Genomic DNA, 13,296 nt, shown 5'->3' on the forward strand with positions numbered 1-13,296 from the left:
ATAGAAAATACTTAAATGTGTGGCAAAAAATGACTGTTATCCTTTGTTATACAGATAGTTACAATTTGCTGGTAGTCTGTTTTTTCTGACATCTGGATATGGATATTTTTGAGGTTTTGTTCCAAGATCGGTATCAACAGCATGTGCAAAAGTGCATGTAGACATTTTCTGAGTTTTCTTCATACCTCCCTAAAACTCTCAGATGGCTGTTAAATGCAGTGAACTTGTACTGTTAAGCACACCACCAATACTGCTCAAGAGACAGAAAACTTCCCTGGTACTCAAATTGACGGGACAAATCTGGTACGCTGGAACAATCACATACGCACCTTGAAAACTAGGTATGTGTGATACTACACACAGTTATCTTGTCTGTAACAACACTTAATCTTCAGTGTTTTTAAAAAGGTTTACACAAGAACACAGCCAAAAGAAGTGGGATCACTTCCAGCAGGGTATGAAGTGTATGAACCTGTTCTGTAGCCAAAAGGAAGGATACGCTTTGAAATATTACTTTTGAGTAAGAAAGTATCACTTCAAAACTACTGTATTGGAAGGAAAAGGACTGTAAGTTACCTCCAAATGGTATATTCCTTCTTGTGCAGCAAGAGGTGCTTGATTTAATTTGGCTAAGAAAGTCAGGACAGGATCCTTGTGATAGCCTTTATCTGGTCTTCTCACCACTTGCCCTTCACTGGGAGGATCATAATCCTAAAACAAAGAAACAAAATCTACATAATATCATAATATATAACTTGAATCATTCTTAACATTTAAAAAAAACAAAAAAAACAAAAAAAAAACCATAATTGTGAACTAAAATAAGTTGTTACAGTTTCCACACTGGGAACTTGTTTCATTAAAATCTAGGCTTTTAAAAATAAGCAAACGGACAACACACAGCTTTCTCCTTTTAGCCACAGACATGCAGAGTCTTTATTTGATACGTAAGACTGCAATACTTAAAAGAAGAACAAGGTCCTTTAGGCCTCCAAAGCTCAGGGAACAGTTAAATCCTCACACATACTGGTCACTAACAACAATCTGGCTGCAGAACTACTCTCACCAGCAAGGATTTAGCTTCCTCAACCAGAAAGCCTAGTTTGAGGATGGAAGACTATTACAAGGAGTTACAATCCAGCTGACAAAGAGAAGGAAGAACATCTTAGAAAGCCTAACCTGATTAAAAGAACTAAAATGTAGGTTCACCTGATAACAGTCTTAAGCCCAGAATTTAAGAGAGTGGTAGACAGAGGAGGCATCTAAAGGGAAGGCCACAAAAGGAACTTTTACAGTCTTGATCAAGAGAAGGGTGTTCTTTTCAGGTGCCTATACACTCGCACGGAAAATCTGGACAACAGACAGAAAGATCTTCAAGTTCAGAGCACACAGTCTCACAACTATGACATGAATAAAATCATGGATATTACATGGGAAAGTCTGCACAAGCGAAGTATGGCCATGTATGGTAGAAATGTTTGGGAAGGATAGGTAGGGAGAAAGGTGGATTCCTACTCTAGGACATTTAAACTTTGCATTATTGAGGTTGGAAGGGACCTCTGGAGATTGTCTAGTCCAACCCAACTGCACAAGGGAGCACCTCTTGCACTATTTGGCCACCTCCACAGCAAAAACATTTCCTGTATTTAAAAGGAATTTCGTGAATTTCCATATGTGTTCACTGTCTCCTGTCTTTCACTGGGTACCACTCAGAAAAGTCTGGCTCTGTCTTCCTTACTTCCCTCCACCAGGTATTTATACACATTCCTAAGTTCCTCCCAGAGCTTTCTTTTCTCCAGGCTAAGCAATCCAAGCTCTCAGTATTACAGATGCACCAATCCCTTAATCATTTCTGTAGTCCTTTGCTGGACTCACACCAGTAAATCCTTATCCTTCTTGTACTGGAGAGCCCATAAGTGGACACAATACTCCAAATGCTGTCTCACCAGTACTCAGTAAAGAAGAACCATCTCTCTTGACCTGCTCTTCCCAATGCAGCAAAAGATGATGGTGGCCTTATCTACCACAAGGGCACACTGCTGGCTCAGGTTCAACTTGTCCACCAGGATCCCCAGGTTCTTTTCTGCAAAGCTGCTTTCCAGCCTGTCAGCCCCCAGCATGTACTGGTGCATGGAGTTGTTCCTCCTCAGTTGTAGCACATGGCATTTGTCCTTGATGAACTTAGTAAAATTCCTGTCAGCTCATTTCTATAGCCCAGTGAGGTCCCTCTGAATGATGGCACAACCCTCGTGGTGTATAAACCAGTTTTGCATCATCTGCAAACTTGCTGCTGATACAGTCTGTCCCATCATGTAGGTCATTACCGAACATGTTAAACAGCACTAGTGCTAGTATTGACCCCTAGCATACACTACTAGTGATGGACCTCCAGCTGGACTTTGTGCCACTGATGACAACCCTTTCAGCCCAGCAGCTCAGCCAATTTCCAGTCCTAGACCAAATCATTCCTTGAATTCACAGACCTCTATGTGTTTATTGATGGTCTGAGTCGAGATCAAAGGGGAAAGGAACACTAGGGGTGTTGTGGGCAAGGTCTGCTTCAGACCAACAAAAGTACAAGGAGGCTTTCTACAAACATTAACAGGGGTCTGATGATTCCAGGTCTTCATCCTCATGGCAGATCTCAGTTATCTGGACATCTTCCAGAAGATGCGGAGGCCATCCAGAAATTTTTAGAAATCCCTCTGGAGTTCCCTTCCAACCAATACTGTCATAAAGAAAACAGTTTGGTCTAAGCATAGTATTGATCCACCTGATACTATTATTTATATGACAGCTATGCCCTACTAAGAGGCATTACACAGAGAGGGAAAGTCCAAGCATTTGAGGAAAAGGAAATTGTTAAAAGAGAAAGGGAATGGAGAATATCTTGACTTGGGAGGCTTCCAGGACAATGGACTAAAGCAAACATTAGATAAGAAACTATACTGAAGTTTTAAGCAGCTTTAACTCCAGCCTCAGCTAACCTACTTTAATAATTTAAGCACACAAGTAATTAAAAGATGGCTCAAAGCTGAAAGAGTTCAGAGCATAAAAATGTTCTGTTCTTTTTAAGATGTCTTAAAACTGAAAACAACAAAGAAATTAAAATGCATATTAGCTATCTCTCACCTACAGAAGTATATAAATCATTCAAGTTTTTTTTTAAATATAAATTAGTTTGCATAACATGTTTTTTTTCTTTGGACCTCTGAAATTCTAACCTTCTTTGTGAGAGTACAGCTTAAAACCATAAATTCAAAAAGTTTGTAATTGAAAATGTTTAAAGCACATCCAATTTATCAAGATGCTTAAAGCAGAATACCACTAACTCCATTTCCTTGTGAAACATTTCCTTACCATTTCATTGGCATCTCGTAAAGTGCTGGTTAAGCTCTCAGCAAGGTTTGGAAGAGACAATCCTCCTCCTCCTAAGGCTGAAAAATATTTTAAGTTACAAACGCTAAAAAGCATGCAAGTTATATGAAAGAAAGCCAAGGCCACATTCTTTAATAATTGCAACACAGTGCTTTAGTAAAGCTGGAAATTCCTACTGCTGGATGTGCATTACAAAGACGTATTTTCAGCTTCCAAGAAAATTGCTCTTACACCTTTCCTTCAATAAAAATTTAGTATTTAGTTCCACATAGTACTAAGACAGCCCCAGTTATTGGTGCAAGACAGCCCCAATTATTTTCCAAGTTGATCTTATGACAAAAGAGCAGATTTAAACTTTCTTCATTAATAAGCAGAAGCATTTTGTTCAGAGACAAAAAAAAAGAGAGACATGAGGTCTCTTAAATCCAAAACCATGAACTGAAAGTTAAGGACCAGGTCAATGCTTGCAGTTTTATCAGAAAACGTATGAAATGTAACTTCAGTAAACTGCAAGAGAAGTTTATAGAGAAAAAAAAAGATTAATCCAAATTCTAATTTTCATAGATTTGTCTAGTTAGTTACCTCTTGCAGCCAGCACCTGTCCATAGCTGAAGAGTACCTCCCCTTCTGAGATGGGTCTGTCTGCAGTTTCTGTTTCCGTTTCCGTGAGGGTAAGGCTGCTTTCCTGCGTGGACTGCCCAGAACTAACTGTAGGCACAGGTGATGGAACCTGTGGATGGCAAGGAAGCGATTCGAAAGGCCTTGCTGACGACTGCTGAGATGGTAAAATCAAGGCCTCTGGTTCCTCATCATTAGCCACAGACATCTCACTATAATGTAAGAATATGCATTATGAATACACCAAAATGCACTGAAAAATATAGACTAAGGTCTTTAATCAATACTGAAAAATTGATTTGCAAGTATTTTTTTTTCAAATGAAAGAGCACAGCATTTTACAGAGTACACCAAGAATCAATATGGTTAACTAACATAATTAATTTCTGGTTATAATTAAAAATTACCATGTGTATTCCCACTCAGACAATAGAAGTATTTCATTGTCACTACATCTATTACTGGCAGGTGTAACAATACGAATTTACTAAGTACAACGTTCAGCAAGACAATGAGTAATGACTGATAAATCCTGAGAAAGGTCCTGATACCACATTTTTCTCCAAAATCAAAGACAAACAATTAAAAAAAGAATCCAGGCATATCTCAGTGCCTCCTGATATATACATTAAGCATTTCTTTCCACTGACTTTTTGAGGACATATGTAGAAAGAAAACTGTGCAGCCTGTTCAACTCACACAGCCTTGGGACAGAATGGTTCTTCAGTTAAATAACTGGGTTTCTCTTCTTCCAGAGGAAGTTCTGCATCATCCCATGGGTTTGGGGGCTCTGGACTTTCCATTTTTGCAGCTTTGGAGACCCATTCTGAGGCAGGAGGGCTTGGTGTGGTCGTTCTAGGTGGTGTATTGACAGGGGTAACCACAGGTGTGCCAACATGACTAGTGGTAGCTGGAATCTCAACTCCTGCATGGGTAAAGTCAAATTACAGATCAGAAAGGAATGCAGGAAGTAAATCTCAGGTAGAGAGATAATCAGTTTGACTGAGCACTTGTTTTTGTGATACCTTTTGATAATTATGAAGAGAAGACTAGATTAAGACTAGTTTCTTTTAAGTATAGTGTTGGCATCTGAAGGAGCTAGAATAAAACCTCAATTGCTTACTTCCCTTAATAAGGGAGACTGATCTGCATTTTAAAAACTAAGCTGTTTTACTTGGAGAGTGTAAATTTGGCTTAATTAACATTAGAAATACAGGAAGGAGCAAAAGACAGCTATTTTTCTGATGTGAAAAATTGTAGAGTGGCTGGGAGCGGTGGAAATCACACAAGCAATAGAAATGTGCATTAAGTTTGAAAACAGAACTGTTACCAAATGAAAGATGCTTGCTTTTCATATGAATTAGCCCACATTTTTTGTATTACATGAGTTCCCACTTGAATTATAGCCTCAAGAATATTACCGAGAGATGACATGTCTTTGAAGATGAAAATTAAAGGCAGTAGATTAAAGCATATTTGCAACTTCTAAACTTCAATTACTATTTCCACTACCTGTTTCTTTAATTTTTTCATGTTCATGAACATCCCCACTCATTTCTGTAAGAGACAGAGAAGACTCTGGAGTTTTGACCAGAGGTAATTCTTCTTCTGAAGGTGGTGTCTGTGGTGGTGTGGCCTGGGGTGTTGGCAATGGAGTAGGCACAAGAGAATCCTGAAGGGAAAAAAACCAAACCATAACCACAGTTATTATCTCAATGCAAAATTCCTATCTTACAAGTATCCACAGAGATAGCTGAGAGCAAAAGGCAAGTTATCAGAGAACAGAAACAGCTGTTGCTTAGATACATGCTTCATGGATCTAATTCCTCCATCTAAACATAAAGTGGCACCAGGCAGCATGCTTAGATTAAGTAAATTATGCATTAGAATGATTACATTTGGAAATCATTATATATAAAACAGAATAGACTATTCCAGTTGGAAGAGACCCACAACGATCACCTAGTCCACCTGCCTGGCCAATTCAGGGCTGACCAAGGTAAAGCATGGTATTAAGGGCATTGTCCAAATGTCTCTTAAACTCTGACAGGTTTGGGGCATTGACCACCTCTCTAGGAAGCCTGTTTCAGCATCTGACCACCCTTTCAGTAAACAAATGCTAAGAGAACTGGGTTTCTTCAGCACAGGACTAGAGGGTTTAGGGGAGACCTTATCACCATGTTCCAAAATTTAAAAGGTGGCTATGAAGAAGATGGAGACCCTTTTTACAAGGAGTCCAGTGGAAAAGACAAGGTGTAATGGGCGTAAGTTACTCCTGGGGAGATTCAGTTGGACACTAGATTAAATTTTTTCACAATGAAAACAATCAGCCTTTGGAATAATCTCCCCAGGGAAGCAGTGGATTCCTCAACACTGGACATTTTAAGATTCAGCTGGACAGGGTGCTGGGCCATGTAGTCTAGGTCATGCTTTGCCTAGAAAGGTTGGATCCTTAAGGTCCCTTCCAACCTGGTATTCTACGATTCTGTGACAATGTCCAGTCTAAATATGAATTATATGATTATACAATTTTAATAAGGCATTTAATGTCACATTAAGCGAGAAAGTATTTCATTACATAGATAAAATGGAGTCAGTATGATAATTTTATGGTGAGAAAATCAGCTAAAGAGAAGATACAAAGAAAGCAACAGCCAAGACAGTAAAGTGCTAAAATAAGCATTTAATTGTGATGTTCCTTAAAAAATGACAGCGATGAAGATAAATGTGACAAGCAAGTATGATGGTTGTTGTTTAGCCTGCTATGGAGGAATATGATGGACTTTTCCAGGGTCTTTCCAGCCCTGTTCTCTGACAGTTCATAAAGAAAACAAGATAATGGGGCTAGAAGATGGCTTCCAGGCTAGTTTCTTCATAATAAATCATCAGACTCATGATTTTTAACAAAAAACTCTTCTCGGAAGCGGGACATGCAAACTCATTTGGCAGTTCACACACAACCGTGTGACACTGTGAACACTGAAGAACTCTCTAAGTGGGCAGCTAAAGTTCTAGGTAAGAAACTTCACAGCAAGAAGGGGTAGATCAAGACTGCACAAACTACATACTTAAGAACTCCTATAATCTGAGCAGAAGTGCAAAAAAAGAACTAAGACACTAAGGAAACCACACCTTGCACACACTATTATTAAAAATGTCTATTAGCATATTAGTGTTACCTGTTGGTCAAGACAAATCTAAATTGGAAAACAAAAGTGCTGCTCATCAGCAAGAGTTGAAAAATGGTACACATACGGATGATTGCTTTATTTAGTCTAATCAAACAAGGGCCAAAAAGGACAAAACTGATCTTTGAAGTGTATAATTGAATATATATAGTAAGGAGAAACAACCATTTCAGCCTAAGATCATTTCAGTTTAAGCTGATACAGAAACAAGAAGGCTTAAGAGGACTGTTAGTAAATATAGAATGGTTATTAAAAGAGGTTTCTAAGTATCACTCTATATGCACTGGAGCAGAATAGAGTAATTGATCTCACTTTTGACAAAGCTTTGAATAGTTAGATTTCTAAGTGCAGCAATTTCCACGTTCATTGCAAAGACATTATACAACACCAAATTGTAGAGCAGCCATGTTGTTCTCAAAATAAGAGCCAGCTGTCATTTCATTATCACAGGCAACAGAGAAAATTATCCTGTATTACAGGAAGCTCTACTAATCATTTAAGCATTTACTGAGAACTACTGAACTGAAAACTTAGAAAGAATTAGTACTAATTTAACAGATATGAAAGAATGGATGGAAGCCCACAAGACCAAAAATAATACTGCTCGCAGATTCTATTTCTTCTTATACAAATTAATCTCTCCATATTTCATTTCTTCACAAGAAAGTAGCACAGCTATTTTAGTTGAAAATAATATGAGCTACCTTTTGGCAACATGAAATTAAGTACTGAGTCTTCCCATTAGAAATCAGCTTTGTGCTCAGCCTTAAAGTAAATAAATAAATACAGCATATTGCATGCAGCACAAAGGAATTTTTATTTTTTCTTTTCAACACTTTTTAAAAATGAAATAGGTATGATCTTGTTGCTTGCTGGGGTATAATAAGGAATAATCAAAAAATGCAAATCATGCACATTCAGCTCATCAGTCATTTTCCATCATTTTTGTCTTGCACAGTTGAACCATCATGCCACAAAGAAATTATCCCTTAGAACTTCAGTAGGAAAGCTTAAGTAAATCGGACTCTTACCATCATAATCATTGTACTTGGAAGAACATTTGTAGTAGCAACTGCTCTCTGAGCCTGCTTGTTTCCCAGCATGGTTGCAATTGTTTCACTGAGAGCTTCGTTTACAAAATGACTTATCATTTCTGAGTCCACAGGCACGCCAGCATTGATGAAGAGTTGAAATCCTCCACCACCTGCAACTTCAACTGAAAACATACAGCACACATCCAGATCCCACTTCTTAAAATGCATGTACTGTACTACAGTCACTCTCTCATTCACCATGAACTTTTAAAGATTTCTTTGCAAAAAGTTATTTCTTTTTCGTTTTACAGATAGGTAAACAACAGTAGGGAAGCAACTCAGGATCATAAAAGAAGGCAGCAGCAAAGGGCAGTGACATCATGGGAGAAATGCATTTATCTCTCATTATCACACGTTTATATAAGGGAGTAATTTTTTTACATACCTATTATGAGAACAGTTACTCCTACATACCAATATCAGAGGTTACAGTGTCACTGTCTTCACTCTCTGAGGTGCTAACACTGGGCACGGTTTCTTTCTGAACTGGGTACATCCCACTGATAACTCTTGCCATTATTTCTTGTTCCACCCTAGCAGAATAAAACCTGTTTAGCTATCAGCAAACACCGAGAGACCTAGAAGTACACAAAGGAGCATTCTTGACATAAAACGCAAGGTAGCTCAAAAGAAAAAGGAGAAGGGAAGGAAGGTGATGTGAAGGGAAGGTATTCATATGGAGTCACGTCTTTCATACATATTTTCTTGTCACTTTGTTGTATTGCAACTCACCAATTTATCAACCTGTTTTCTATAGTTTCTCTCCTTTTAATCAGTTCATCCAAAACATCAGAAGACTGCTGAGGAGCAGAAACCACCGGAGGAAACAAAGGACCATTGTATTTTGGTGAGGCAACTTTAAACTGTCCGCTAAGCTCCACAAGAGGCTCACAGAACTCTGGAATTTCATCCCTCTCCTCTTCCTGATCCTAATAAATAAGTAGTAAATTAAGTTATGGTGCGTTTCTGGAAGGCAATGTCATTAAGGTAACCATAAGATTTTTTTCTTTAAGAAACGTTTGTATATGTGTCACAGCATATAAACCACGTTCTCCCTTCTTAGTACATTGTACTTAACTGATGCAATTCTAAACTTAGCAAATCATAAATCTGTAGAGGCATAAAGCTATAGCAACTGCTAAGTAAAACATGATTTGGCTCATATTTCCTGCCTGTGCTGCACAAGGCAGGGAGCCAATGGTAATGCTAATGCTTGAGAAATTTACTAATGACATAAGTCAGGTTTCTTTAATATGTATACTCCAGAAATGCTCCTCCTTTAACCAAAAAAGCTTAGAAAACTTTCTACAGGTACTTGTTCCGTTCTTTTTTTTTTTTTTTTGTCTGTTTGGTCTTGTTGTTTTTTTTTTAGAAATTAAAATTTTACTTTAAAGTCTCCTGTCTGAAAAGAAGCAATTCCCCAAAGTTAACAAGCATATAGTCAGTCAAAACCCTAATAAAGTTGCCAGCACTGTAGACTAGATATTAATAATTTACACGTGTTACATGTGTGGTTATACTTCCATGAATTTCAGCTCCTGAAAGCAAAAAAGTATTTCTGGGTAATCAATTCACAAGATCCTCACAGACACACTGAATTTAATGTGCTATTTCTAAAAAGTTATGGAAGTTACTCATTGTGCATTATAATGTTTGACTATTTCCTAAGATGCCACCCTCCTTTTCCCCTCTAAGCTCATACACAGCATTAAGTCCCAAAATGCAGTCACTAACCCATCAGAGCACAATGTAACACTTTAGAATGTCTCATGATGGATGAGAGCATGCATTTCTTCACTCATAGTATTAAAAACAAATGTCTCCAATAGCACTATGATGCTCCAAGAAGAAAATTCAGCATGCCAGGAAGAGATGAAGATCTAAGCCCTAAATTACCAATGAGAAATATGTGACATTGCATGAAAGAGCTCACTGTAAATCAGCAGTCACTAAGATTTATCTCCAACACAGTGAAAAAAGAAGTCTTATTTTCCTTTATCCAAATTAAATTTACTTTCAACCTATAAAATAAACAAAAAACCCAACATTATATATTTTCTCTGAATAAAACAACAATTCACTGAAACAGAAAGGAAGGAGAAAGAAAATATAAAAAAGATAGTAACGTTTTCTTGTCTCCTTCCCCAAACCAGAATTCATACTTCTCTCCTTCCTCAATATACTTTAAAACTGAAAAATCAGATAGGTCCAGGATGGGTATTACAACAAATTTCTATTGGGGAGAAGGATCTTTCTGGATCTTTAAATAATAATAATTCTTCAAAGAAAAGCTGTAACTTACAAAGCGGGAAAAACAGAATATGTATATTTGGGTGACAAATTAAGATCTCTAAACTATTCTAGGCATAAAAAAAAGACAGCAAAGTTCAATGCAGAACGACACTGCATGCCTTGCAAGCTGATACGTAGTTCATTATGTTAGGATATATGTATTCATAACCATAATTCATTCTGACAGCACATGTAAAGATGTCTTTGTCCAGTGTTTCATTATGCATTTTCTTCTGACTGCATCACTCCAGAAATTTCCTTTGATGTTGCCTATTTAATACTTCTGAAAGTATGCAAAATACAAACATCTGGATTAAATAAACGAAGTACACACAATAAGTCTTACATTTAGTAATTTCTGACAAATTTTTGCAGTTCTCCTGCATTTCTAAACTATGTGGAAAATACTTATATTTAATAGTGTGTAAATCCAAAAGAAAATTGTATTCATTTGGAATTGATATATTGTCTCTTCTGAAATAAAAAAAAAGTCAGTATTTAATTATACAGATTGTACTTGCACATATATCACCTTGTAGACCAATCCTAAATAATCTGCACTCAGTTCTGTATTCTACCTCCCTAGAGACTGTTGAAAATATCTATCATGACTCCATATCAAAATAGAGCATAAATTAGAAAGCCTTTCAAAAATGATCTGCATATTAATCACAGCACTTTAAAATAAAGCATCAAGCCAAAATTTTATTTCCCAAATTACATTCAGATAATTAAAAAAAAGTTTGAAATTATTAGGTGCTATAGATTGATATTGTTCCACTACCAAAGCATGTATATGCACAGTCTTTATAAAAAGCCATCCAAAATTTACTGATGGATTTCTTCTTGACAGAATTCTAAAGCAATTTTCAGGTTGCATGTGCCACCTGTGATCTTTTGTCTGAAGAGTTAGACATATAAAAAAAACTACTGCTCCCAAGAACATCTATGGGAAACCTGGGTTGAAGAAAATGTTTACTCTGATCTCTGCGGGTTATAGATTTTGCAGCAGTATTCAAAACAGAGGCAAAAATTCAGAGAAACAAGTCCCCACCTTGCAATTAGGGCATGTTCAGAGAAACCAAAAAGTCTCTAATCTTAAATCCTAGTATGTTTGCTAAAGGTACTACAGGATTTGGCTGCTTGTAAGAGTTGGAGAGTGGACTCAATAAATCTAAGGGTCTGTTCTGGGCTCACATTAGCTGAGCAAGTTCCTCACCCCAGAATAAGGCAGGGTCCGTGCAAGGGCTGACCTTAGGAAACCTTTTCTGTACGGAAAGTATGTGTGTAAATCAAAGCTGTAACATCTTTTTCTGCTTTATTCTACATGTGAATTTTCTTATTCTGCAATAATAGCATGATATTCAACTACTTTGGAAGGTGAAGCTCTGGACCTTTAAACATTAGACAGCAAGGCAGCAATGGGAGAAAGGCGCATGGCCACTTCCCATGGCAGTGCTTGTGTTTTACAGGTTGGGGCACATCGCGTTAGTCCTCGAAAGTGTTAAAACAAATTACTGTTAGGTTATGTGACTAAAGGTATGTCTCCATTCACAAAACGGAGCACAGAAGAAAGACAGCGGGTGAGAGAATGATCAAATATGGTAATCGAGCCCCTCAACATTGCTATTCCATGCAGGAGGGGGCTTAGCCCTGGTGTCCAGGAGTGAAACCCTGCAAGACGAGCCCATGGAACGACTTTCCATAATACCTTTCTTCAGGTTAGGCAGGGGCATTTGGATGAGGTGATGACATGATGACTTATTATGGGATGCAGGGAAGAGTACAACATTTTTTATGTAGTGTTTATGGGGTGGAGCCAGAGGTGACCTTTTCAGGCCTGGGGGTGTGGAGTGAGGCAAAAACAGAACGACAAGAGGGAATAAAAAAAAGGAAAAAGAACAGATGAGAAAGGAGGGAAAAAAGGAGGGAGGGAGGGAGGCAGGGAGGGAAGGAGAGAAGGAGGGAAGAGAAAGGATATTTCACACAAATACTTATCCTCTTCAGTTCTAACAGAATTAAGTTTTCATAATAAAAGGGGTATGGGGGAAAGACAACAATAATCTATTTTTCTGTATAGCATTGTATGCACATTTTTTCATGAATCCGAAACCTCTTTTATAACAGTAACTTTGCTTTCTTTTGACGTCTTAAATAACCCTGCCACTCCAGAGGCTGATTTTATGCTTCCACATTGTGTTTGCCTTGCACATTTTTAAGAATGTTGTCTGTGTGGTCATAGGTCAAACATATGTTTCACTTGGAACATTTTTTTGTTATTGTGGTTAAAATATATCCCATTGCCAAAAATAAAAGATAAAAGCAATCCAGGAGAAAAATGAAAAAAAGAAAAGATGAATAACAATTATTCACATATAAAAATTTAACACTGCAGCATTTTTCTTGTTCATTCATAAACCAATTCCTATTTATTTTTATAAAATAAAGCTTTTTTGTGCAAACAAAAGAAAGTTGTTCAAATAGATTTAACTCCTCCCCTCCAATAACAATAATTTTGAAACTAAAAATTAATAAAGCATTTCCCCATTTTTGATAGGTAAACCACCCCTTTAGGACTGTTTTAACGAACGGGTAATGTTAAAGGATTCATTCATTTTAGAAATAAATCCACCATACTGATCTGTAGGTACAGAATTACTATTTGATGTACACTCTAATCCTGGGATTAGGAGCATATCAAAACACTAAAAGAATACATTTTTGGG

The 13,296-nt window shown here is 37.4% G+C and overlaps 1 protein-coding gene across 1 annotated transcript in view; it reads right to left on the bottom strand.

Annotated features, from left to right (window-relative positions):
- KIAA0586 (KIAA0586 ortholog) overlaps positions 1-13,296 on the bottom strand; it is a gene marked incomplete at its 3' end in the record, with an annotated part of 45,079 nt that overhangs the window by 8,662 nt on the left and 23,121 nt on the right. The window contains exons 19-26 of the mRNA XM_010023116.1: positions 9,011-9,207; positions 8,693-8,811; positions 8,216-8,400; positions 5,509-5,668; positions 4,696-4,921; positions 3,961-4,208; positions 3,361-3,437; positions 577-711 (exon numbers count right to left, since the gene is read on the bottom strand). Of these exons, the coding sequence (XP_010021418.1) occupies positions 577-711; positions 3,361-3,437; positions 3,961-4,208; positions 4,696-4,921; positions 5,509-5,668; positions 8,216-8,400; positions 8,693-8,811; positions 9,011-9,207 (1,347 nt within the window). The remainder of the gene's footprint in view (positions 1-576; positions 712-3,360; positions 3,438-3,960; positions 4,209-4,695; positions 4,922-5,508; positions 5,669-8,215; positions 8,401-8,692; positions 8,812-9,010; positions 9,208-13,296) is intronic.

This window comes from Nestor notabilis, unplaced genomic scaffold (genome assembly GCF_000696875.1).
Source record: "Nestor notabilis isolate BGI_N333 unplaced genomic scaffold, ASM69687v1 scaffold7171, whole genome shotgun sequence".
Lineage (NCBI taxonomy): Eukaryota > Metazoa > Chordata > Aves > Psittaciformes > Psittacidae > Nestor > Nestor notabilis.